The sequence below is a fragment of the Molothrus aeneus genome, chromosome 12 (genome assembly GCF_037042795.1).
Source record: "Molothrus aeneus isolate 106 chromosome 12, BPBGC_Maene_1.0, whole genome shotgun sequence".
In the NCBI taxonomy this organism is placed as follows: Eukaryota; Metazoa; Chordata; class Aves; order Passeriformes; family Icteridae; genus Molothrus; species Molothrus aeneus.
Genome location: NC_089657.1, coordinates 7154381 through 7180407, shown reverse-complemented (window position 1 = coordinate 7180407; position 26027 = coordinate 7154381). Strand labels below are relative to the sequence as shown.

The following is a 26027-nucleotide window of genomic DNA, read 5'->3' as shown; positions in this document are numbered from 1 at the left end:
AAGGAGGTTTTTGAACTGCTTCAATACATCCACAGCTGTAAGTCTCTCCATGAAAGAAACCTATTAAAGGAAACAGCACATGAGACTCACAGTAAACAGCAAGTGATGAAACTTCCCACAGCCAAGGGCTTTGTTGGTGGGAATACCAGACACCAGAGCTGAAAACCTCTGCAGGAGGGAGAATGGTTACCCTGCTACTCTTGGGGACCAGACTGATTCACACTCAATGATCCTTGTGGGTCGCTTCCAACACAGGATATTCCATGATAATTTCTTCTTCAGGCATAAGAACTGGAGGCAGGTGGCTTGCAGTGACCTGGCTCTGCATCTCAGTACCAGTGGGAGAAGTTCTGGCTGAAAGTCAGAAGGATGATTGTGCATCCCTGCCTGCTTGTGCATCTTGGAGATTTATGGATGCTCTGTCCTTCTGCCTCCATGAGAGGACTCTGCCTCCCACAGCACTGGGCCACCAGCAGGCAGTTCCTAGAATTGCTGAGAAGTGTTTCATATTTCCTAGAGGATGTTATATAAATAAATAAATAAATAAAAGCATATTTGATAATATTTTGTAAGGCAAATTATCCATTTTCCTTTCCTTTTTTTTTTTTCTTCTAGGGTAGAAAGGAGCACAGAAAATACAAGAATTTAAATTGAAAAAAATTAAATGTAATTCTGACCTGAAAGCTCTTTTGGTATGGTTAAAAAAATTATTTAAATTTTTAAAAATCTGGACCCGGTCCCACTGCTGCCAGACTTCAGCTGAGTTTGTTCCAGATCTGTGATTTTGACACAAAATCGTCTGCCTCAAGTTCCAGTAAAAACGTCATGAATTTATCTTTTTCTGACTCCCATCCCACCCCCTCCCCCCACCTTGTTTACTCAAAGAGTGCATTTAGATTATTGTTTGGGGTTTTTATAACAGAGATGTAATTTGAGCAAAACTAATTGACTTATTTAACTTTTGCAGATGGCTGATTCCTTCCAGGGAATAAAAGCTTCAGGTATTTTTTAGGCACATCTCTGACCTACTTATGGCCGAAATCCTATTTGAGCACTGGTGTCCTTCTGGTGGCACAACTGGTTATCAGGGTGGGAGGGAAGTTGGATATGCAAATATTTGCAGATTCGGGGTCTCAGTCTAGAGGCCGTTGTGCTCTTAAACGGGGTGATGGATTTGTGTCCCGAGCCCTTACTGGGGCAGGAATTTGCCCCATCACAAAATCCTCGCAGTGCCGTTTAATTGTCACAGGGAGCGGGAAATGCTGTCGGTGAGCGTGGATGGACCCGGGGAACCTCCGCTCCTGCCGGGCTGTGCCACCCGGGATGCATTAGAATTGTTAAGGCTCTGCTGGGAAATGAGGCCAGGACAACAGCAAGGCAGAAAACGCTGTTCTGCTGTCAAGGAAATGCTCGAAAAAGCAGGAGGGAGCGAGGGCTGAGAGCACAGAGCTGCAGCCCTGCGGCCGCGGGGGAGACGAGCGAGTTCGTCCCGGGAGGGGCTGAGGGGACGGGAGCGCGCAGAGCAGCGGGGGCCATCCCTTAAAATATTAATAGTTCATGTGCGCGCGCTGAGGAGGCAGTTTGTTTTTCCTCTTTTTTTCTTTTTTTTAATTTTATTTTTCCTGATGCCTTCCTCCTCCTTCCTGCCAGGAATAAAAATTTTTAAAAAACAAAACAACAACAACAACAACAACAACAAGAAATTAACACAAATTCCCAGAAGGCCAAGGCCGCTATAAAAAGTGCGGGAGCGGCGGCGGCCGGGGCGGCCCGGCGGGGGCAGCGGGCGGGGGCCGGGGCGGCTCCGCGGGGCGGCGCGGGGGGCGCGGGCCCCGCCCGGCTGCTCCGCCCGGCCTGCGCGGGGGCAGCGCCGCGCATCCCGGCTGGCGGCGGGCGGGAGGCTCCGCTGGGCTCCGCTCGGCTCCGCTCCGCGGGGCTGCGGCGCCATGGAGGCGGTGGACCAGGTACGCGGGGCGCCGCGGGCGGGGGGCGGGCTGGCGGCGCCGCGGGGAGCGCGGAGCGGGCGCGGGGCTGACCCCTCTCTCTGTGTCTCTGCCCGCAGCTCGCCTCCGCCGGCACTTTCCGCGTGGTGAAGGAGCCGCTGGCCTTCCTCAGGGTGCTCGAGTGGGTGAGTGCCGGGCTCGGAGGGGTTGCGGGGGGGCTGTGGCCGAAGTGCGCGCACGGCGGAACAGGTGGGAGCTGGGCCGGGCTGAGGGACGGGGGCACGGGGCGAGGGGCCGGGGACTCTCGTCCTACAGCGCTGGGTTTGTGGGTGACCCCCCTCTATCCGTGTGCTGGCTGTAAACGAATTAAAAAAAAAAAAAAAACACCGAGGAGAATAAAATCCTCGTTATGCATTTAGCAAACTTGTCTCTGGGCCGAGCGGGGAAGGAGGCAGATAATTGGTGTGCGGAGCAATGTCACTGTGTGTTGCTCTGATGCTCATTCGTAGTGAAATCTGCAGGTCAAATGACATCCATCGCCGGTAGGTCTGCGGGAGCAGAGAGCCTCTCTGAACGGAAAGTTCAGAACATGTCATGGAGGATTAATCACATTCCCCTAACGCCGACTGGCTGGGGAATTATGTAAGGCGTGTATTTTGGGGGGCGCATCCCTGTGCGGGTGTGTTTATCCACATGTTGGCACCTGCAACGTGCAGCCCGGACCAGGGTTCCTCTGAGGGGGTGTTTTGGTGTGCTGGGGGCAGCTGCTCACCCCAGACTCTGTCCCTGCTCACCAGAAGCAGCTCCTCTTCCCCACTGGGCACCTTGAAGCATCAGGTCCTGTGGAGTTGGGCAGTGGTGATGTGGTGGGGCCGTGGCCCGGGACAGGGTGGCCCCAGAGTGGGGTCACCTGCACATGGCAGTGGATGGACAAGGTCCCTTGTGTTCTTTGCCCAGAGCTCTGCAAACCCACCCAGCACTGCTGCTCCTGCCTCAAGGAGAAATCAGGACATCCAGGGCTGAGCCTCAGGTACTGGTCTGAGGGTGCTTCAGCCACTCTGCAGCACTCACTGCGGGGCAGAAGAACAGGAGCAAAGCTGTTCTATGGCAAATAGCTGCTGGGAGCGTGGCCTTTTGGCTGTCTGCCTGATGAGGCTATGTCTGATGGAGCTTGGGAAATGAGCCCTTCTGGGGAGGACTCTGGGCTGATGGGCATGGGCTGTGCCATCGAGAAAATTGTTCCCGCCCCAGCCAGTGTGTTGGCATCCTTGGGACAGCGAGTGGGAACTCTTCTCTTGGCACTTTCCTGGGTCTGTAACTTCTTCCAACAGCCAAATATAAAAGCTGCCTTTGTCACAGTTGGAAGGCACAAGTGGAGCTCCTCTGGCTGCTGCAAGTGCACGTTGCCTGTGTGTGTACACAGCAGCACGCGCGGCTCTGTGTACACGGAGCTCTCTGACACGGCCAGAGTGGGACAGCCCTTGGCAAATAAGGGAGTACAGGAAAAGGGTGCAGAGTGTGGTAACATTTAAGATGATCTGGAAAATTACTTTCTTTCCATTTGACATGTATATGTAAGTAGAATTAAGCACAGTTGAGTTTATGGTATTTCAGTGTGTGGAAGTCTTATTTTTTTTAATATACTTGAAAGGCTTTTTGGATTACTGGAATTCCATCTCTATTCAATTAATCTTATTCTCCCATCTTCCTTCTCTTCTCACCATGCCTCCAAACTGCTGTCCACCTCTCTCTACCATTTCCAGTCCCAACCAATTGTCCACCTCTCCCTCAGACTCCTTTTATCAGCCTAGCCATAATTTTAAACCTTAGAAGATCAAATGCTCCAGTCAATTCTGTGTCCTCTTCTATGTCCCCCAGCAGCCTCACAGACCTTGTTGCACTTGATCAGAACACTTAAATTACACCCCTTAACACCTCCCACTTGAGTCCTAGATTGCATCTGCAAGGGAATAAAGTTCATAGCCCAGCTGGTGACGCAGTGATGCTGGGCGTTGGGTGGCTCTCGTGCCTGGGGGGAGGCTCTGTGGTGTTGCAGCACAGATGGCAGAGCTGTGGGAGTTCCTCAGTAAGGCTGGGAGGGTGGAGGTGGTGCAGGCTGAAAATGTCCTCAGCTTGTCCATGCAGTCCAGCCTTGAATTCTCACTCTTGTTGTTTGGGGTGGCTCACAGTGACTCTGGGGTGAGCACATCCTTTATTCCTGAACCTCTGCTGCTGAAATTCCTGTGTTTGTGGGTGCACACATTTGTGGGTCTGGAGGCAACTGAAGTGGCTGTGGGTTTCTCAGATGTGAAACTGTAACTGTTGCAGAATTAATCTTTAGGTGTGCAGATTCCAGTTCACCTGTAATCTGGCTCAGACAGGGACTTCTGTCTTGAGGAGCAGGGACCTTATCTGACCTTCTCAATTTCCTACTTTGGTGGTCACCTAACACCCAGAGAGAGAGAAGCTGCTGAGATAAGGCTGATTCTTCTGAATATTCATAGCACTGTAATTTGTTTTCATTTGTATTTCCCATGTACACTGTAATCTTATTTTCAGACAAGAAATTGCATTTAGAAGCCATTAAGAAAAAACATTGGCTCAGGCCTGGGAAAGGTTAAGAGAAAGAAAAGAAACCAAGAAATCAACTTGTAGCAATTATGCAAGAATTGCATTTTTTTTAACTCTACCTTGGCAATAAAGCATGTGGATCACAAATCTGAACTTGGAAAAATGTGCACAGCTGCACTGGGTGAGGCCTGGGTGTTTCCAGCTTTGAGTCAACTCATGGCATGTGCTGGGGGCAGGGAAGAACTGTATAAAGGCTGTATTTGTTCTTGCTCATCTTTAGTCCCTTGGCTGTTACTCCACAGATCTTTGCATGAGAAGAATGTTCTTCTGAAGCTTATTTCTCAGATAATCCACTGTGGCACTACAACCAGTAGCAATGTCACAAACACTCTTACAACTTCATTTGAAAAATAACTCTCTTATACGTGCACCTGACAATAATGAATAAGGAAGGAAGAAAGAGAAGAAATACCTTCATTCATCTCCCTGGATTAATTTCAGTCCTGTGACTCTCTGGATGTGTTTAGACTGCTTTTATTTGGGTCTGCAAAAAGTGAACAAGACAAGCAAGTTTGTCACTTTTGGTCTATTTGTTTTGCACTTGCTGCCTCTCTGGAGCCCTAGAAGAGGAGATTAGGTGAAAAGCAAGGCTTTCCCCATGCAGTGTGATGGGTATAGGAGCTACCTGCTGTACTCGGGCTGTTACTGGCAAAAATATTTTTGTGAAAATGGGAACTTTGTATCCCTAGGCTGTGGGGAGCAGAGAGGGTATGGGTGGTGGTGGGGTGTGTGGGTGTGTATGTTTAATTACATTGTGAATTGCAACAAACAACTTTCCTTCTGCAAACCCAAAGCAGCCTGGTACTTGTCAGTTTCCTGTAAAGTATCAAGAGCTGCAGTGCCGTCCATAATGTCTTTCCCTGTATTCCTCCATAAATAGCAGGATGCAGAAACTCCACCGTTGTGCCAGTCAGGAGATGCTGTGATTGCCTTGATGGTTATCTATAGGTTGGTGTTTTAAAATACCTTGCAGGGAGCTCCCATCTCCACCACCTTGCAGCTGTGTCTGGGTTGCTATGGGCAGGGGGTATTTTTGGCACAAAGGCCACGCTGCAACTTTGTGTAAGCCAGTGCAGCTTTTATCGGGGCACTTGTGAATCATCTATGTTGCAGGACAAATCTTGTGGACACTATGGCTTTTCTTAATAGGACAACTTGGAAGTGAATGTTAGGATGTTCAGTGAACTCAAATGTGTCTGAGTTGTTTTATTTCTTACCTTTATGCAAAAAAAAAAAAAAAAAAGCATTGCAGGCCTTGCATGACTGGCTTTCATCTCTGCTCATGAGCATCTCCATGGGATGTACCAAAGACTTCCAAAGCATTGGACAACAAATCTCTGGGGGGAATTGGATGAAGATTGTTTGAAAAATCTGTGTGTGGTGCACATGGACTGAGCTAACCTTGCTTTGCCTCCTTGCCTCCACGCTGTGATCACTTGACTGGTGAGCCAGGAGAAAGGCCAGGCTGTTGCCTGCCTGGCAAGAGTCAAGCTTGCTTTGATGGTATAGATTCTGAAAGGGTTAGCACCTCTTGCCTTGCACACAGATGTGTGTTCAGAAGGCAGAGGAAAGCTGAATCTTGAAAGACTGATAATAAGTCTTGTCTTTTGTCCTAGTGCTGATTGCTCATCTGGCCGTGGAGTGCTTTTGTTGGATTATATTTGCATGCATATGAATGGACATAAGTAGCTGCGTGCTTTCAAGTGTGCCCTAGAAAAGCCTAGATATCTTGAGATGCTGAAAATAAATGGGAAAGAAATAAGAAGGCAATGCTTGCATGAAGCATGTGTGATTAGTAGTTTGCTCTGTCTAGTGTATTATGGGCCTGAGATGTTTTATAGTTGCTTGAGACTCTTCGTCACATTTGTATATAAGTGTTTGGTTTCTGCTTAACCAGAAGGCTGCTGGCTACTCTGGTATGGGCAGATACTTAGCTGGTGGAGCAGGTTTATCTTGCTGAAGCTTAATGCTTCTCATGGATGCAGGGTGGAAGAGTTGAGTGTTTGATCTTCTCTACCCACATAATGAAAAAAAAGCCTTAAAAAGAAAGTAATATTTCTTATTGCCTGGTGATTTTGCTTATACAATGCCAGGATCAGACGCTGCATCTAGTGCTGAGTCCATCCATCTTGATGTGTAAGAAGCACATACAAATGTTAAAAATGTATTGCCAAGTCTTTTGATGTGTGCCTGGGGATGTAATACTTAGCTGTTCTTGTAAACTGGGTCCCAGTTGCTGCCTCAATGGTCTTGTATGTGTAGTGTCAGGTCAGTAAAACATGTGCCACTAAATCAAAAAATGTAAATCCATTTCTATGGTATTTTAATATTAGAAAGGTAATTACCATGTAACTAACCCATCTCTGTAAGCTGTCATTAATTGGATGATTCCTTATAGGCAGCTTAGCATAATGCATGCAAAATACGCTGCAGCTCTGGGCAGGCAAAAATTGCCACGATGAACCAACAAGATGTGAGCATCCAGGAGACCTGAGCCCTGGGAACAGGCTTCATTTGTCCTTGGCTTTGGGCCTGCAACTTCTGAGCACTTATTGGGGTAATCTGCAGGCAGGGAACTCTGTCAGACAAGTTATTTTTATTAGGAAGAGCCCAGGAAGTGGATTTTGCTGTTAGACATCAGGTGTGCAATAGGGAGGATCTGAGAAGTTTTTGTAGTCTCACTGCAGGCAGATGTGGAAGCCAAATGTCACTCTGCCAGGGGCTGGCATCAAGGCAGCAGAAGCACTAGCAGTGCCTGCATGGTGTTCTACCTTGTGGTTCTAAAGTCTCAGCTACTGGGAGTCTCATGATTCTGAGACCTCTGGCTTTGATGAAAGATACTGTTTTAGATCAAGGTAGCAGAAAAAGATGGGAGCTCTGAAGACTGAAAACCCAGAACACAACTGAAAGAACAGGAAATCTGCCTTGTGGTCCCATGTTTTATGCAGCCTGCAGAGAGCTGACTGCTTTGCTCTTCACATCCATCATTATCTGCATGCATATCTGGTTGGAAACTGAGAACTGTGCTTATCAGCAAGTTGCTGTTAAAATGGTACAAATGCTGATACAGGGGAAGAGAAAAGGTCAGCAGTGCCCAACCACATTGCAAATAAATGACATCTTTCATCTGGAAAATGCCTACCATTTTCCATTTTAGGACCATGTTGTGATCACATGGAAGAGCTGATTTTAAAAGGTCAGCTAATAGTTCATTTAAATCCTGATGTTCCTCAAACAGCCCAGAGTGTGACCTGGTATAAAATAATTATGTAAGATTAGCACATATAGTTGAGAGACAGGGCTCCAGGAGCAGAATATTTTGGAGTTACATGCTGCTGCTGTGGAAGTTCCTGGGAGAAACTGGTAAAATCTCATGGCAAGCCATTTCAATGGCTGCTCTTATCCGAGTGTGGCTGTTTGAAGCATTAGGAATAGAAGATGAGAAAAGAGACTCATTAATGCTAAATTTGATTATATATGCAAACCAGGTTTCTATGAAAAGAAGAACAAAAATGATCTGACTTTCAAACTAGCAATAAGATGTGTGCAGATAGAGGGTTCTGCTATTAGACAAACACAGTTAAAGTCTCCTTGACAATTTTTATGAGGGCGATATTTCAGTCATCACTCCTGTAAATCAGCATCTGCATAATTGGAGCTCCGGGTAAAAGCCCTGCATGTTGACATCTCTGGATTCAGATGTTGCAGTTGGGAGAGGACAGGCTTGGGGATGCTTGTGATAAAACCCTTTTTATCATTTGGATGCTCAGGTCTCTAGTTTAACCTGCATTCATGGCACTGTGTGTGGTCCCAAGGGGCAGGAGGTGTTGCTTGGTGAAGTTCTCTGCTCTGCTCCAGGGGACAGGACCTTGTCCTGGGCAGGGAAAGAGGAGAGGCAGACAGCAGGTGACCCTGGGCTCTGCACAGGGCTGGCTGTGGAAGACAATGCTGCTCCTCTGCAAGCCCAGCTTTCCCCTTGGGCACTGAGTAAAAACGCTTCTTATGGGCCTGGGGTGCAGTGTGGAAAACAGCACTTGGCTGTCTGTCTGTCCAGCCCAGCAGCTGCCAGAGGGGTCTTCATGGATTTTACTCCCAGGGGAGTCTACAGAGTGCTGTTTAGAGCATTATAGAAAGGAATATACAGTGTGGAGATGCTGTGTTTAAGGTGTTTGTTCAAAGTGGCATATGTGCTGCAAAGTGTGACATTGTTGCTAAGGTGACAGCTTGCTTGCTTTTTGGCAAAAGCAAAAGAATCCTGAATATAGGCAAACTGTAAGATTTTCCTTTAATTTGCACAGTTTTATCTTCTGGTTGTGATAGAGACTTCTCAGGTTTGTGTTTGGGAGCATTGTCTTCCCATTCTGAATATTTCACTCAATTATAGTAGCTAATAGTGCTTCCCATGCTTAAGGAAAGTCCTAAATCACATAAAATTATGAGGATTCCAGTTATTATAATTGTAGATATAATTTACGTCATTGAAACACTTTGATATATAACATTTACTGAAGCAAGGAAGCATTCTCTAAGAATATGTTATATAAACAAAAATATCAGGTGTTGTGTCATTAGCAGCCTATGGATGCAGGCACATCCCTGAGTGCATACTCCAGATTTTTGGATGGGGCATTTGCACTCATTTGCAAGTGCTAAGCTGGAATGGATGGTGTGGGGAGAGCTCCTGGGGTCAGGCTCAGAGGTTGGTTGTGTTGGGAGGGAGCAGAGTCTTGTTGGACAGCCTGGGTTCTACAGTGGTGAAGTATTTTCATAATGCTGCCAGGGGAGGAGGATCAGCAGAGGATTAGACTGGTGTGGCCCCTAAGGAGAGAGGGTTTTCCAGATGAGCAGCCATCTGTGGCATGAAGCAAATGTTATGGACTTCAGTGTTGAGAGCAAAGAAGAAAGGTCTCACAAGATGAATGTCAGCTGTGGCCCTTAAAGCAGAGGGGTAGGGGCATGACCCAGGAAAAAGGCTCAGGAAAGACTGAAGTAATGTGCTCATTGCCCTTTATTGTTTTACCTTTCCTCTTTTTTTTTTTTTTCCCAATGTTCTAATGGATGGATAATTGTGTTTCTCTGAGCAAGCTGTTCTGTCTGTGCCTTTTCCAGAATGCCTTAGCATCTGGGAGAAGGCTGTGTTAGAGCCTGTGGGAGCTGCTGAGCAAATACTATGGGGAGCAGAAAGTGCTGCAGCCTGAAGCTTGGGATAAACACTGTGGGGAGCTCTGAGGGCTCCAGGTCCTGGGTAAGTCCTGGTACAGATGTTCAGCCCAGTTTGGCAGGGCCATTGCAAGGCAGAAGCTGGTGAGGATGTTTTAAGTGATCAGACATGACACAGGGAGCTTTTGCTGGATTGGAGAAGCCACTTTGATAAGAAGACCCCATCCTAGTCACTAAAATGTGCAGGAGGGAGGTGGTGTTAAGGAAGCCGGAGAAAAACTGAAGCAGGAAGATTACAATGAAGTTTTATCCATTTTCAGAGGAGAGGTGTACAGTCCCAGACCTGCTGTCAGAAATAAATCTGATTTGACTCTTGCAAAAGTCCCAACCTGCCAACTTGATCTTTATTCTATGAGAAGTACCAGAGCCTGCTGTGAACAGCCTGACTGAATATTCACTAGAAGTACTCAAACTCTGAAGTATTGAGGGTGAAATTCTGCCCAAAAGATTTCAAAATGAAATGCTAACCAACATTGGCAAGATCATTGATACATCAGGAAGTAATTTCTAGTAACAGCTCTACAGTAGCTCTTTGAATTTCAAAGAGAAGTTTATTGTGTTTGTCCTCAGTCTTCTCTTTTCCTGATGTTAATGCTCTGCCCTCCTGTGTCATTTCTCAGGGGATGCAAATCCAAAGTATCTTTGGCTTGAAGTGATAAGCCCCAGCTCAAATCCTTTGTCACGTATATGTTGGGTGCTTGTATTGGGGCCCCATGTTTGACACTGCATCTGACAATCTTCATATTAGGTGAAAAGCCTCTCTGCCATCCCAAATAATATTAAAGAGTAGCAAAATCTTCCTTTCTAGGTTCCCAAAAACCAAGGAGACATTTGGCTTCTTGGTTCAGCCTCCCTGAGGTAGGCTGTATGGTCTATGGCTGCCTTAAGCATTCAGCCCAAAATACCCCAGGAAGCCAGGAAATATCTTACAGTTATTGAGCAAGCAAACTTGAGCATTGCTTGAACTGTTTTCAGGATAATCTTCTCCCTGGCTGTGTGCTGGAGGTATGCTCAAAGCAAAACCAAACGAGACAAGGCCCCCATCTGCATGCAAGTCTAAAACCACATTGTTGTGTACCCCTGCTCCTCCCCACACAGAGGTCATGTTGCATACAAAACACCACTTCTTTGCATCAGTTTTTTACCCCATTTCAAACAGCTTTTTTATGGAGGGAAGTGGTTGAACATGGCAAGGTCGCACCTCCCTGTTGGCACTGTAAAGGGAATGATGCTCTTGGGTGTATCTTGTGTCCAGCCCAAGGGGCTTAGGTTTGATACTGGAAATTGGCTTATTACTGCAGAATATGTATATAGCAATACTTATCCTTTGAAGCTGAGTTTCAGTTTCTCTTACTGGTTTTTAGGGACTGTGCTTGAAAGCCAAATCAAGCGTGGGATTCCCCCACCGCTGAATCCAGCGGCTGATAAATCCGGCAGGGCTCTCCGGATTGCCATCTCCAGGGGCAGTCAGCGTGCTGGAATGGAATTAGGGCCCGGTTTGAAAGGAGATGCCTGCCAAAAAATTAAACAATGGATGCCTTCCTGTTTAATTTTAACATTTTAATTAAATTCTTCGCTGCTGTGTGCCTTTGATCTTGGTGAGCTGATGCACGTGTGGTGTGTGCTGTTGTGTCGTCGCAGCATTTTGTTCTAATCTTTCATACAGATGCAAGGATGCATTTGAGGGTAGATAAAAGTGCAAAAGCTGCTCACTGCCAAGTGCTGAGTGCATTGCAAGCTGCCTTTTCCAACTGGTGACCCACGGGCATGTGGACAGAGGGATTACTCACAAGTGTGGCTCAATAGAGTTTCTCTCTAAACATATTCACTCCATTTTTTAATCTTCTGTGAGCGGTGCTACAAGAAGAATTTCCTTGATGGAATTACCCATTGAGAGGGTTGATGCCAAGAATGAAGATTTTATTGTGAAAGGAATTTAATTTCAGGTGGAATAATTAATAAACTTTGATTCTTCAGTCAGAGAGCAGAAGCAATGCTGTGTGTTGTACATTGGGCACATCCATCGATTAATCCCAGCCAAGTGCCCAGTTTGGGAGCATTTGGCAGGCAGCTGGCTTTCCTTGCAGCCAGGCACAGAGCAGCAGGAAAGGTATTGGAAGGAGTTTCCTTGTGGATTATAGGCTGGGGCAGGTGATTAAGGATCATGTGGAGTATTTGTCCTTTGTGATTTGGGTTGTACCTAAAATGTCAGGGAAGAAGCTGTCATTGCTACATCAAAAGGAGTCATTGGTAGAGCTGCTTTGGGAAAAGAAATCTCATTTACTTGAGGGAAAAATAATTCTTAATCTCAATTTCCTTTCAAAACTGGCACTTTGATGAGATCATGAATGGAGGAATATTTGTGACAGAAACGACAATATTCCAACACAAAATATTTCTGTAAAGAGATATTCACTACAGAAATGGTTGTATTCTCCTCCTCTGCACACCTCACTGAGGTGCCCCAGGCTCAGTCCTGGAGGAGTCAGTGATGGGAGCCTTTTGCCAATTGGAATGGTTTAGTCTGGCTGTGGAACCTGATTTCCAGAGTGGGCACAGGGTGAGGGGCCAACCCAAACTCACTGAAGGCACAGCAGTGGCGTTCCCAGGCTAGATGTTGCAAGCCCTTGGCACTTAGAAAGAAAAGTCAAGATTTTTTTGAGAGATGACAACTCTTTTGGGAAAAGACAAGTGAATCTAAAATGCAGAAAATTATTTTGGTTGAAGATTGTCATCTGACATGTAAGTCCACGAGTGCATGCTGGTACTGTCTGTAGTCTGTGCATGTATTGTGTGCCTTGCCCTTTTTCTGGCCGACTGTGGAGTTTTTCAGAGCTGTGCAGGGGTAGCACAGTCCACTCAGCAGAGCATCAGCATTCCTGAGCCCCCGTGTTTTCCTGCATGGTCCTGGGGCTGCTGTGGCAGCCTGTCACTCGTGGCAGGCAGCTCTGTGAGAGGGCGCCTGTTCCAGCACAAAATCTGTGCCTGTCCAGATTGTGAGGCCCTGGCAGGCAGCAGGAGCTGGCTCCATGGCGGGCTGACATATGCAGGGGATGCTGGCTGTGCCACGGGGTATGAGCCTCCTGCCACTGCTGCTTCCCAGGCAGGGGTGATGCCATGAAAATCAGCTCCTTGCCCGTGGTCCTCCATGCCCAGTGGTGGTCCCCACTGCAGGGACCAAGTGCTGTCACTGCTTCTTTTCCCCCTTCTCTTTTTTCATCCTCTCCATTATGGCTTTCATAGCAGAATGACAGCAACAGGAGAGGGAGATGGGGTTCAGGTCTCATGGCAGAACTGATCCAGCACAGCTTGTGTTGCTGAGAAATCAAATAGAAAAGCTCTTTCTGCCATGTAGCTCACCATGGCATAGTTCAGTCATTTCTAAAAATGGCTTTCCCTCTTCAAATTTGTGTGCTCATTAGTGCTGGCCACCCATGGGTGCAGCTTTGTTTGTTCGTGCAGCTGGAGGGGCTCTGACAGAGCTCATAAATGTTCATTGTGCAGCTCAGTCCCCCAAAAGTAGTGACTCAGCAGTGATCAGACGTCTCTCATGGGACAAACAGTTCCCAGCTATTCCCAAATTGCACTGAAACCTGTGTGTCACTGGGCTGCCAAGAGGCAGGGCTTGAGTACCCCACATCTGCATTGCTTCTGCAGAGAGAGATTGCTAAGCATGTCCTGGGTTTTAGGACAAGAGTATTCTTGCTTCGTTTAAAAGAGAATTTATTTTTTTTTCTGGGGATTTTTACACTCCACCCCATGATGCACTTTGGGATGCATTCAGCTTTCTCTTCTGAATAGGGCTCCAGATGATGGAAATAAATTATCATAAATTAGAATAGATTGCACTCTTCAGCATCTCTACATCTGTCATTATGTTTCTTTAACAGTTCAGTTTAACATTTATACACACTCTGACAGCAGCTACTGGTGTGTATGCTATAAATATTGGCTTGCAGAAGACATTAATGGAGTTTAGGTAAACGTTTGATGCCGCTGAGATTCTGTTCCATATGGTGGTATGCAGAAAAATCAGATTCTACATGCCACATATAGTGGTCACGTATTCCTATGGACTGGCCTCCTGGCATTGCAGCAGCTCACTACCCCACCAAGAAAGCACAGGTGCCTTCAAAGAGGAAGGTGAGATTCTTGCAGTCTATTCTGATTTTTACCACCTGTATTTATCTGTGATATTTAAAGCCAACATGTAGCATGTAGAGATGGGAAGTGCTTATGAAAAAGAGACATCAGAAGCAGCAATCAGGCAACAAGATGTGGGAATGCTCTGCTTTGAGCATGTCTAAAGAAAACCCATGGGATTTTCTGGCCCAGGTGCCATTTTGTTGTCAGTAAATGAGTGGCAGGGTGAAAATTTTGTGCATTGGTTGGTCACAGTTGCTAAACCTGTAATATTTTGCTCTACCTCTGATGCAACTATCACCAAAACTACATGGAGGGAGTGTGGCATGAGGGTTGAGGAGTCTGGCTTGCATCCCTCTGACTCACAGGCGGACAAACAGCTGAGACCATCATGACAAGAGGCAGGAAGAAATATATTCGGATTCCTCTAGTATTCCTTCTGCAGTTCAACAGAATTTGGGTGTTTGCTTGTTGTTGGGTTTTTTTCTGTTTGGTTTGTTGTTTTTGTTTTGTTTTTTTTTTTTTTTATTTTGCTAATTGCAGCACTTTGATTAGTGTAGCCTGATGGTGTGGCTATGTCCTCTGCAGTTTCTCTGATTTACCCCACTTTCAGACTAGAAGGAAGGTCTGTGCCAGGCTCAGCAGTGCAGAGGGGCAGCTGGGGTAAAGCAGCCCAGCCCCTGCTCCTGATGTGGGGCCCTGGGAAACATCTGGCTGGTGCTGGCCTGGGGCACATCTGCTGCAGAGAGCAGTGCCTGCTGCATTTGCCCCTGTGTAATGCAATGTAAGTAATGAGGTAACCACAGTGTACAAACTGACTCAAAGCAGGGCAATCTGAGGAGAAAGTGCTCTTCACACTGTAAATTGCTAAAGGTCTTTGTGATGCCAGTGAATTAAAAATCTGAGAAGAAAAAACCCTCCAGTGCTGTAAGTTCAAGATGAATCTTTTAAAAGCTGCTGGTGGGGAGGGGAAGAGATAACTTATCTGAATGGAAATGTATTTAAACTCTGTATTTTGTACAGCTCTGTGTTGCTGCTAAGCAGTGTGTTCCCTGTCACATGGAGAGCTGGAGGCATTTTTGTATAGACTGAATAGGTTTCTGTGTTGATGTTACCCCTTTTGATCTTAATCATTATTCAGGTTTTCAGTCCTTTGCAGGTTATTCCTTTTAAAAGGAGTGGCTTCAGATGATTTGGTGGTTCACTCTTATTTATTCACACTGGCAGTACAGAGGAGCCTGGTGTGCTCCTGCAGCCACCTTCCCCCTGACTGGGCAGAAACCCCTTTCTTACCCTTGAGTTTCCAGGTTTTATTGCTGTTTTGACTGCTTGTATGGTTCTTCTGCCTCAACTTTCTTCTGCTTTTTTGCTCCTGTGGAGGAAAAAAAAAAGTTTTGTGAAACCATTAGCAAAATCTTTCTGCCCAGAGCAAAACCTTGCCTGTGAATTTCCTTTGAATGCTTACTTGTGTCTGAGCTTGAGGCTGGCATTTAGGTCTCTTGAATGGGGTTTTAAAGGAACTAAACTGTACTTAAAGAAGGGCAGCATTTACATTGGCCTGATGCTAAAGACATTTTAGCCCAGCCAATGAGATTTTATGGTGAGCCTTGGTCCAGCAAGGAGCCCTTCAGCCTTCTCCAAGCTGAAAGAGAAGCTGGACTCTGGGGAGCAGTTTCAAAGCATTGAAAAACTCCTTTATCATTGTTTGTTGTGTTTGTTTTTTGCATCTTTTGATTCTTTGAGGACTGGACAATTTATATCTGCAGTCTGGGTGTAGCTAAGACAGGTGTGGATTTCTCCATGATGCCCTAATATAAGCATGCAGAATTTGGGAAGGAATGTGCAGTGAGAGGAAATTCATGTAAACAATCTGTATTGGATGACTTGTCATGAGGATATCTCTTTGAATTATGTATTTAATTAACTGCATTTAAAAAAAAAATTAGCTCTCATCTACACTGTAAAGATATTTTTGGCTGGAGAGGAGAGAAAGGAGCCCTTATTCTGGATGAGTTTTTCTGTTTGTTTTCAAATACACATTATGTTCTCATAGGAAAGAAGTCTGTGTACTTCTTTTTCATCAAACCTTTTAGCTTTCACATATGGCTGACATTCATCAATTCTAAAGCTGTTTCTTTTAAGCTTTCTACCCCCATTGTAAACCTGGAGATGACCTACTCCCAGTTCCTGCTGTCACCTGTCCCTGGCTGAAAGGCCCTTTGGGGTAGGACGGGAGAAAAGTCACACTTTTTGCATTCCAATCAGTGCTGGATCTCGGAGTTTAAAAATATCACAAGTGAAAAACATGGATGTGAGTCATACAGAAAGCACCCTTCATTTCTCAGGAAGTAAAAATATCAGAAAAACACATTCTTCAGATGTTTCCTCCTGTTGAGAGGTAGCCACATCTAAGATTTCTGTTTGAAGTGTTGAATCATAAACATTGGTTCCCTGCTGTCACAGTGACCACTGGGTACAGGAGACGCCTATTGAACATGAACAGCTCACACTGTGCCAGGGATACATCAGCCACGAGGGTCTGGGTGAGCTTTGCATGAAGAACAAAATGTGGAGAAGGCTTCAATGTCAATTCTGGGCCGAGATACTCCAGTGCTCAATCCCAGTCTGCAGTGAATGCCCCACTTCTGGAAAGTTCTGTGCTCACTTTGGACCCAAACACTCATCCACGTCTAACACAGGGGGTGTCATGTTCCAGGGCAGCATATCTGCATTTTGGGGGAGTGATCTCTTTCTTTTCAGTCATTGCCTTTCCCCCTCAAGGGCTGCAAGACCATGGTTTTGTATCAGCTTGTTTTAGTGGTATTTGTGAAGCAAGCATGTTTTAAAATGCATATGCATTTCCCTCTGTTTTTACAAGATTAATATTTGAAAAGCTATTTAATACAAAAATGCCTAAAATTGTTTAAATCTGAGGCATGCTGGAGAGATCAGAGAACTCTTATCAGCTGAATTAGTAATGTTGAATTAGAAATGAGAAAATCCTTTTCAATTTAAGTGGCTTTTCTCAGAACTTTTTGCATGTTTAATATCTTCATTCATCCTTCTCATAATTGTGCCAATTTCAGCACTCTCTGAGTATCCATGCAGATGTGCACAATGCACACTGTTCAGGCCCTGATCCATCCAGCCAAGCTTTGCATCCCTGAGGACCACCAGGAAGCCCCCAAACCATTTGTGTAACATTTTCCTCCTGTGGATGCAAAGATTGAGTCCTTCATGGATAGTGTCGTACTTGTACTTGAAAAACCTGCTTGTGCTGCTCTCTGAGAGATTGGAGAGATCATGAGTGCTCTTCAGTGTAGACACTTTACCATTATCTTCCAAGAATCCTAAAAAAAATTTGAACTGGAAATAACATTTGCGTAATATTTTGTAAGAACGCTACCATGAGGCTCTTCAGGGGGAATTACAAGTATTGCTTTCTTTTTCTTCATAACTCTTGGAGGGGGTCAGCCTCTCTCCAGTCCCCCTTGATAACAAGCTGCTGTGAGAGCTTAGCAGAGCAATGTGTGTCCTGGTTGCACCAGATGGATCTCATTTGTGTTGCTGTTCATGATAGGCAGCAAATGGAGTGCAGCCTGAGGCAGCACTTTGCTGCCTGAAGTTGATGCCTGATGAATTATGGAGATAAATAAGGCAAGAGTCCACCTTTGCTTTTCCCTTTGAGTGTGCACCTAAGTGTTAGGTGGCCCACGTTTGAGAAGACAAAGTGAAATGAGCTTTCAAGTTACTTCCTTGAAGTTGTCTTAATTATTTCATTATAATGGTAAAGAACAAAGCAAAAGAATCAATAGGCCTAATTATTACATCTAAATGCAAGAGAAATTAGTCAGTGAACTCTCCCTTCTCTGGGGAGGATTAATCTTCCTATGCTCTATTTCAAATGTCTTTCAGAAAAATGAAAGGCTTATCACCTAGGAAACACACGGTCCTAATCGCCCAGGTCTTGCTCTTGGATTTATAGATGGTGAGAGGACTCTTAGTTGGCCTTCTGAAGCACAAAATTAGGTTGTTTTGCTTGTGTTTCACCGTTGTAGTTGAGTTTTGTAGCTGGGTGATTTGAGTGATGAGCGCAGTTGGGGCATGTGCCTCGTGTCACCCCAGCAGGGTTTGGCCAGCTCTGGGTGAGCTGCAGGAACCAGCCCAGCACCAGGCAGTGCCATGTGGAGGAGATGGGTTGGATCCCAACCCATGGGATGTGTGCTGCCAGTGAGGCAGTGCTAATTAGCTCAGGTTCTCAGTAATAAGTGCTGTACTGATGAATCTGTAACACTTACAGAGCTGTCCCATTGCCTTTTTGATTGCTATGTGAGACTTCAAAACAGGCAGAATTTGGCTGCAGCCACAAGATGATTACAGGTGATCCTGGCAGGACCTGATTCTTCACCCTTGAATTAGTCGCTGGATTGAAATAGCAATAATGTTTCCCACATACAAGGTTTGGTATGGCAGGAAATTCTGGTCCTATCTCCTTGCTGTTGTCTTGCACCAAGCCAATAGCATCTTGTGATACTTTCTACTAGGTTGATTATAAGAATTTCAAGCTGTGACACAGATGTAAGATGATTTCAGATGAAGTGTTACATTAATAAATGAATCTTCAGCATCTGCCCCCCCTTAAGGTCTGACTTTCTTTAGATTTTGTCATTTGTAGTCATGTGTTGTGGTGGTGGAAATACAAGTCTGGAAGTACTAAGATGTGCTTCCCTAAAATAATTCCACATTTTTGCATAGGCAGATCACGCCCAGGAATAGAAGGCTTGGGTTTATTCCTCGCCTGCAAACCCAACTTAGTGTAAAAAAGACTCAGTAGCTGAAATATGAAGTCTAAGTACAAGAAAAAAGGGCCATTTCTTTGCATAACGCTGGGGAAATCAGCCTTACAGTTCACAAACTGAGATGACAGCTTGCTGTAGGGAAAACTTCAGTCCATCATTATTTTGCTTATTTGGGTTGCTTAACTCATGGCAGTTTATTAATTAGTTTCTATTTTGCACTATTTCTTAAAAGAAAAAGATTCCAACTCATTATGTATCACCCTTGTACCTTTCTTTCTTCTCAAATTACTCTGCATCATGGTCGGTTCCCATCTTCCCTGGCTGTTGAGTTGATTAACTGGGTGATGCTGACTGGAGGGCATGGGCTGGGCCACTGATGCACCACCTGATTATGTGGTCATGGAAACCCCTGGAGGTAAGACCTCTGTTAGCAAAATAAATTGGGATTTTCTGCCAACTAATGGTTGGCGAAGCTTGCACTAATGCTAGATTCTGATGGATGATGTGCTATGGAAGCCAATTAGCCTTTGCTGATAAGCTAGACTTTGATTAAGCTCTTCCAGGCTTTCTCATCACAAGAAACATGTACTACTCATTGAACATGCAAATGTATTTGCAGTGTGTAATTACAAAATTTTCTAAAGGAGCAACCTATTTTAAACAGGGCTTTTGTTTCACTCTTATTCCTTCGTTGCACTCACCAACTCAATCACACAGGCTAATTCAGCAAACATAATTGACTGGTTTTAGGAGTTAAAATATCCTGCTGTTGAATGTTTTATGCTTCAAATATCGATTATAATGAAGACCTCTGTGGTGGGTATGTAGCTCTGTGCAGCCACTCTGAAAGACTTGCCCTTTGCAGTGAGCCTTTGGGATGCAGAGGGCTGGCAATGCTCGGATCTGCAGCCCCAGCCAAATTTAAAAGTGATCTTGTCCCAATAATGCTGATAACAAACTCTTTCTGTAGCCATAGGCTGCTGAATATGCAGCTCGTTTCACTTGTTGGAAATTCAGTTATTGATCCAATTAGCTCCTGACCTGTTTACAGGGTGATTGTTGTAATTAAAATTGATTATGGCTGTGTATCGTGACTTTGATCTTTGATGCTGAGGATTTGGATATTATGGCCTGCCATTATGTAGCTGATAATGGATTGTGAAGAGCATCAAGGAGTTCATGTATCTTCACACTCCTCAGAGATACATTTTCAGTGTTAGATTCTCATTTGTGGTGCTGTTAACTGAACAACAGTATCATGTTGCTTACCCAGGCATACATATTTTGTTAGCTTTAGTCACTTTGTCTAAGAGATTGTGTGAACTCCTGTACCTGCCTCTATCAACACCATAATGCTTTAAGAAAAAAAACCTAGGAAATGGACATTTTGTTTCCAGGTATAATTCATAGTTGCAGTCCTCAGCTGTACCAAGGGCATTCCTATAGTTTTCTGCATGTCCCTCCTAGCTGTGGTGCCTTTAGTTTATTGCATGTCTAAGAGCATGAAAATCAAAGTTGTATTCTGCTGTACACTGATGGATGAAAGCTTGGATGAAAATAGTTAACATTTTCTAATAGAAATTCCTTCACAAATTCTCCAGTAAGAGCAGTAGTAACACAGAGAAATGGGCATTGTACATTGTTGTACATCTCACCTCCTGTGGTGTGGCTGTGGGGTCAGAGGGGAGGAACAAGCAGGTTCCAGATGCACCATCTCCTTTGGTTTCTCCTCCAAACTCCCAGTGCTGCACTGACACCTGAGACAGGGGTAGTGGTCAGTCAGGGCATGTCCCTCCTGTCACAGACCCTCTGAGGTGTGTGGCTTTTAGGATGGAGAAAACCAAGGATCTGACTGCTGTACAAACCTGTGGTTTGATCCTGAGAGAGCCTGATCCTGCAGGAGTAATCTGTATGATGCAGGTTTTTCCCCCTTTTGCAGATTATGATTAATGACTTCACCTTATGATGCCTTAGCACTGGGGTTGGTGGGTTCAAAAAATGCTGGATACAAGGAGCATGGTTGTTCTTCCCTTGTGAGGCTTTGCTCCCCCAGTCTCTGCCCTCAAGCTAAAGCAGCTTCCTCTGCTCATCACGCGGATATTCCCAGGATTTCAGCTAATGACCACAAAGCACACTTCCCACTCTAAAATCATGTGTCTATCCTCTTCCAAATTAGCGGTTTTCAGATATCCCACTGGACATTTGGCCTAAAATAGTCTGAATGCTTCTACTGTTTTATGGTCATCACCAGCTTTCATGACAGGCTCTGGTGAGGCCACAGTCTGAGCACACAACATTGTAGCCTTTGTTAAAATTAAATTCCATCTATGGTAGGAGTGTTGCAAGAGAAGGTTTCAGGACTGATGTTTGAGTGTAAATATCTGAATTATAAATTAAATTCTGCAGCTATTCGGGTTTTAAGAAGAATTTTAAGAAGAATTTTTATGAAATCTTGAGAATTGTCATTCTTTCCCATTCTATCAATAGTAACTGCAAGCTTGAGCATATGCTGCAAAAGGCATTGAGGTGAAGTATTCACTTAGAGAGAGAACACAAGTGCCTTTTTCATCTGAGGCAAATTAGCAGAAAAGGAGACAACTTCCAGCAAACTGTGGCTTCCGATCTACAAGCTGATAAAATCTGCATATTAGTCACAAGTTATTTTTCCAGATTTCTAGTTCATTCTGTTTTCTGAATTAAAGATGCTGAAATTCCCTTTCAGTCTTTCAGTCTGTTTCATAACTAGTATACTTGGTGGGGAGGGGAGAAAACAAAGTAATCGCCACCACCATAATTATAGGTCACATCTGGCAGGTTGTGAATTGGCTGGGGTTTTTTGGGAGTAAATCTAGAGAAGGAATGCAATCTTTATTGTGACCATATTCTGTAAAAATTGGATTTTTCTCAAAGAGAAGGTGTTACTTTGTGCCAAAAATCTGTTGGATTATTAAATCCAAACCCTTCCACAGCTAAACCCTTCATTGCATGGGTTTGGGGCTCAGCAAACATCCTGTATTAGCACACTGGACTTTCTAAAATCTGAGGTAGGTGTGCACATTGTGTTCAAGTGTGAAAGCACAGAGCCATTCTGAATCTTTGCAGTGGTGGATGTGTGTCTGTCCAGGGCTTGCTCCATACTGAATTAATTGCTGTGAGGATTGATGGTACTTCACTGATTTCACTTGCCTGTCAAGGGGTATGACTGCCATGAGCTTTTCCCAATTACAGGAGATATCCCTGGCTGGGTGAAGGGGTACTTCATCCCTTGCCTCATTTTGTAGCAGTGAAATCAAGGGCTTGGGGGAGGAGATGGTTCCATATCAGAAAAGATGTCCCTTTTTTGTGTAGCAGTCATCAGAGAATCAGCTTCTCTGCCAGAAGCAGCAACCTCTGGCTACAGCACGGGCATTGCTGCTTAGGATAATTCATAAGAGTATTTTGGCTGCAAAGCTTGGCTTTTTACTGCTTTGTAGCATTACAGTGACTGAGGACATCTCTTGAGCTTCACTTCAGTCACAGAAGGTGTTTTCTGCACTGTTTTGGCATGTGCTACTTTGTGTAAGAGTTGCTGAGCCTGAGTTTCTGCCTCATCATGACCTCTGGAAGTCCATTGCTGTTCTCAGTGTTGCCTATAGAGCAGCTGGCACAATCAGAGCAACTGCCATAAAATGAGTTGTCTCTCATGATTTTTAATACTCCTCTAGTTTGGGGCCACCTTTGGTTAGTGTGTGTAAATTTGTGATTGGCTTTTATTGTGTTTTGTATCTTGAATTTAAGTTGTATTCACTTCTGTAGCATGAAAGGATGCACAAGGGGGAGGGTGCATCAAAGGTTATCAGAGAACATATCCAGGATTTGCAGATTGGGAATATTGACCCACAAGCAGAAGACAGCAAAGGCCAGTTTAATATGTACAGCCCATGGTTGCACTTTAATTGGCTTGGTTTGTGGCAGGGTACTGTTCCACTCTTTTATGCATTATTTTTCCAGTCAAGAAATCATCTGCACTTGTGCTTTTCACTGTCTGTCTTTTTCCACACCTCTCTTGTCCCATTTTCACTGCCCTCAGCCTGATCATTGCCTAGAGATGTACGTGCATTGGTCCATCACTCATGAGGAGGATTTTTTTGGTTGAAATAAGTCTTCCCAGAAGGGCTAACATAGAATATTTTATTCTTCCAATTCACTCTGATTGCTGCAAGAGTTGAAGTGAGTCTGCACATTTAGATACAGCAAAGACTGTTTTTATCTCTGATGAAAAACTAAAATGCCATTAAAGCAGAATGTTTGCAGTAATTTTCTGTGTATATGTGCATAAAGGCCATAAGGAGAAGTGGACCTTATCGATTTGATGGCACTCATTATCCTAGAGCTATTTTTTCACAGGCTCCTTCTACCATAAATCTAGACTATTTTTCTCTTAAAATTTGCTCTGACGTGTTTGTGTTTTGGAGGAATTTTCCCTCCACAAGATGAAACACCATCCTGTCATCTAACTTATTTCTTTGGTTTTTTACTTGTGGCAAATTCACGGAAGTTAAATGCTGAATTCATGGTGGGCTTGGAGGAATGCATGATTGCATTAACCCTTATGCACTGTTGTATATTGAAAATATCCTCTGTTTATTTTCTGTTCGGGCAAACTAATTGATTAAGCCATGCAAGATTTTACATCCCCAGTGACATGTCATTAATAAAGACAATGTTTTCTAACATCTATATAGTTGTGGGGTTTTTTTTATTTATTATTATTATTTTCAGTATGACCTTCATGTTGGTTTTGTCTGTTGGTAGGTGGAGCAAGTAACGATGTTTTTGCAAGGTTAAAACATTCTCTGACACTGCTGGGGTATAAATTGTGACTATTGCTGCACAGAGTATAGAGGCAATGGGTGGTTTCCATGTTCCCAAGATTCTGCTCTTCTGGAAGACCAGTATATATGTAAAACATCTCGTGGCTGAAGGAGGATTTCAGGAAAAAAATATGTAAAAACATTTTCTACAGAAGCACCTATGCTGGAGGAGTTGGCCTAAACCAACACCTTGGGGTCTGCACCCACAAAATCCAAATGGAAATCTTGCTGGGCCAGGTACCAATTCTCTCTGAGTCATTCCTACCAGGTGGCATCGCCATGGTCATGACCCATCTCCCTGAATTTGCAGCAAATCTGCCACTGGCAGTGGATTGGAGTTTATTTTTCTCCTGTTTCTGTGGTAAGAGATTTACAGTCATGGCTCTGTATGCATCCAAGGCAGAGAATGAGGGATGAGTGTGTGTGCCCAGCATGGAGCTGGGCTGGTACCCATCACCTGGGCAGGATACATGCTGCTTTTTGGAGCAGTTGCAGCTGAGATACTGCTGTGCTGGAGCATTTTGATCTCTGGAAAAGATTTGGTTGCCATTCAGTTGGATTTCCTACAAAAATAACCCCAAAGCATTTTGGATGATGGGCAAAGCTTAAGGCACGATACACAGGGAAGCATCTCCTCTGGAACTGAGCAAGGGAGGTGAGACAGCCTGATTTGGGGGTGATTTTGGCATGTGCCCTTCCCCTGCATCTCCTGGAGCCAGGGAGGCTTCTGCTTGGGTGCTGGGATACAGGAAAGCCCGCAGGAAACCTTCCCTAAGCTAGGGAATTACTGTGCCCATTTTAAAAATTAATCCATATAGTCTTCATTTAAATTTATCTTACCTCTCACATGCTTAAAGCTTCTCTACCTGAAATGTGCAATGGAGAACCATTCTGCAGGGATCTGTAGGTTAAAAAAAAAAAACAAAACAAAACAAAGAAGGTATTTCCATGGACACAATAATTTTTATTTTCCAAAATCAGAGACTGTGATTGGACTCTGTGTCCCCCAGGAACTTGTTTAGAGCAGATACACTCTCTAAAGATTTAATGACCAGAAGCATTTTCCTCTTGTTTCACAATTACTTTTTTTTTTTAAGTGAATACTCATAAAACATGGGCAAAATGTAAAGCTGAAAGGAAGAGAAGCCAGGAATACTAAAGAGAGAGAGAGAGAGAGTGCTTGCTTGAAAGTGTTGGCCAAGCAGCTGTTCATGCCTCCTATTTAGCATGAATGGAAGACATAGCCCTGATTAAAAATGGTAGGTAGCAGCTGCACAGCCTGGGCTAAGGATTACCAGATGGTTAACTCTGATTGACTTGTCTCCATGGAGCTCAGTGGGGAGGGAGGAATGGAATATCTGAAATGTGATGAACATGCTAGGTACACAATTTTTTTATAATGAATGTGCCAGATTTGTTTACATGCTTCTTGAATAAAATATGGCTGCTAGTTTGACTTAAGACAGACATCTTTAGTACATGCTATGTTGCAAAACCTTGCTCTTTTGATTGTAGGTGTGATGATTCCCCCTCATCTCTCCCCCCCACACCCCGGTGCTGTGATACAGCATAAAATAATTGGTTGACAGAATGTTGATTCTGCAGCACGGGGAGGATTTGCACAGATGGGAGTCAAAATATGTCTCCTTGCCTTATGCTAATGCCACCACAAAGGTTAGGGAGAAGTTCAGAACTGAATGTGGAATCCTTGTGCTGCTTTAGCTGTTGCAAAGTGTTTGAAGTCAGTACCTGGTGGAAGAAGATCTGGATCCAAATGCTCTGTGTGTCTGCTCCCTCTGTTTTACAGCAAAAGGGAACCAGCACTTGCTACATATTCATCATATTATGGTGCCTGTGTGGTTGCTTTTCCTTGACATGTGGCCTTGGTGGCCAAAGTGGGATTTTTTTTCCTACCCTGGAAAGGTAGTCACGGATATCTCTAAAAATACTGTGGCAAGAGGATGATGCATCAACATGATTTCAAACAGCATTTTCTTAAGGGACTTGGCCACATTTCTCACAAATGCCAAACAATTGTCCCTTGTTTAAACATGTTCTGCAGAGGCTATAGCCATGTGCAAGGTGGTGAATTCCTCATAAAACCTGCTTTTGGGATGGTGGGAGAAAGTGGGAATTGGTCAGTTGAGGGCCAGAACAGCTCGCCCACCTCTTCTGGACAGTCCCTGGGAAGCAGCAGCCTCATGATTTGGTTTCTCTTCCTCTCCCTTTGATCTCAGCTCCTTTTGTTTGGGCAGCAGCTCTCACAGTGTGTTTTTGGAGAGGTCCTGGAGCTGTGGCACCCTCAAGGCCATGGATTTCTTGGACAAACTCCCTCACTCTTCAGCCTTTAGTTTCATGTGACTGCCCTGACTTGAACAGGAGATGAAAAATTGCAGGTAACTAACAATAGAGGCTGGTAATTTGGGAAGTAATACTTT

General features: G+C 44.6%; 1 protein-coding gene across 2 annotated transcripts in view; it reads left to right on the top strand.

Moving 5' to 3' along the window:
- The first annotated feature begins 1831 nt into the window (after nt 1-1831).
- The window catches only part of SYNPR (synaptoporin), a 99411-nt gene continuing 75215 nt past the window's right edge, over nt 1832-26027 (top strand). The window contains exons 1-2 of one of the 2 annotated variants that reach the window (XM_066558091.1): nt 1832-1964; nt 2063-2128. In XM_066558091.1, the coding sequence (XP_066414188.1) occupies nt 1947-1964; nt 2063-2128 (84 nt within the window). In that variant the 5' untranslated portion in view covers nt 1832-1946. Of the gene's footprint in view, nt 1965-2062; nt 2129-9706; nt 9820-26027 lie in introns of those variants that run through there. The other variant, XM_066558089.1, reaches the window with a different exon arrangement.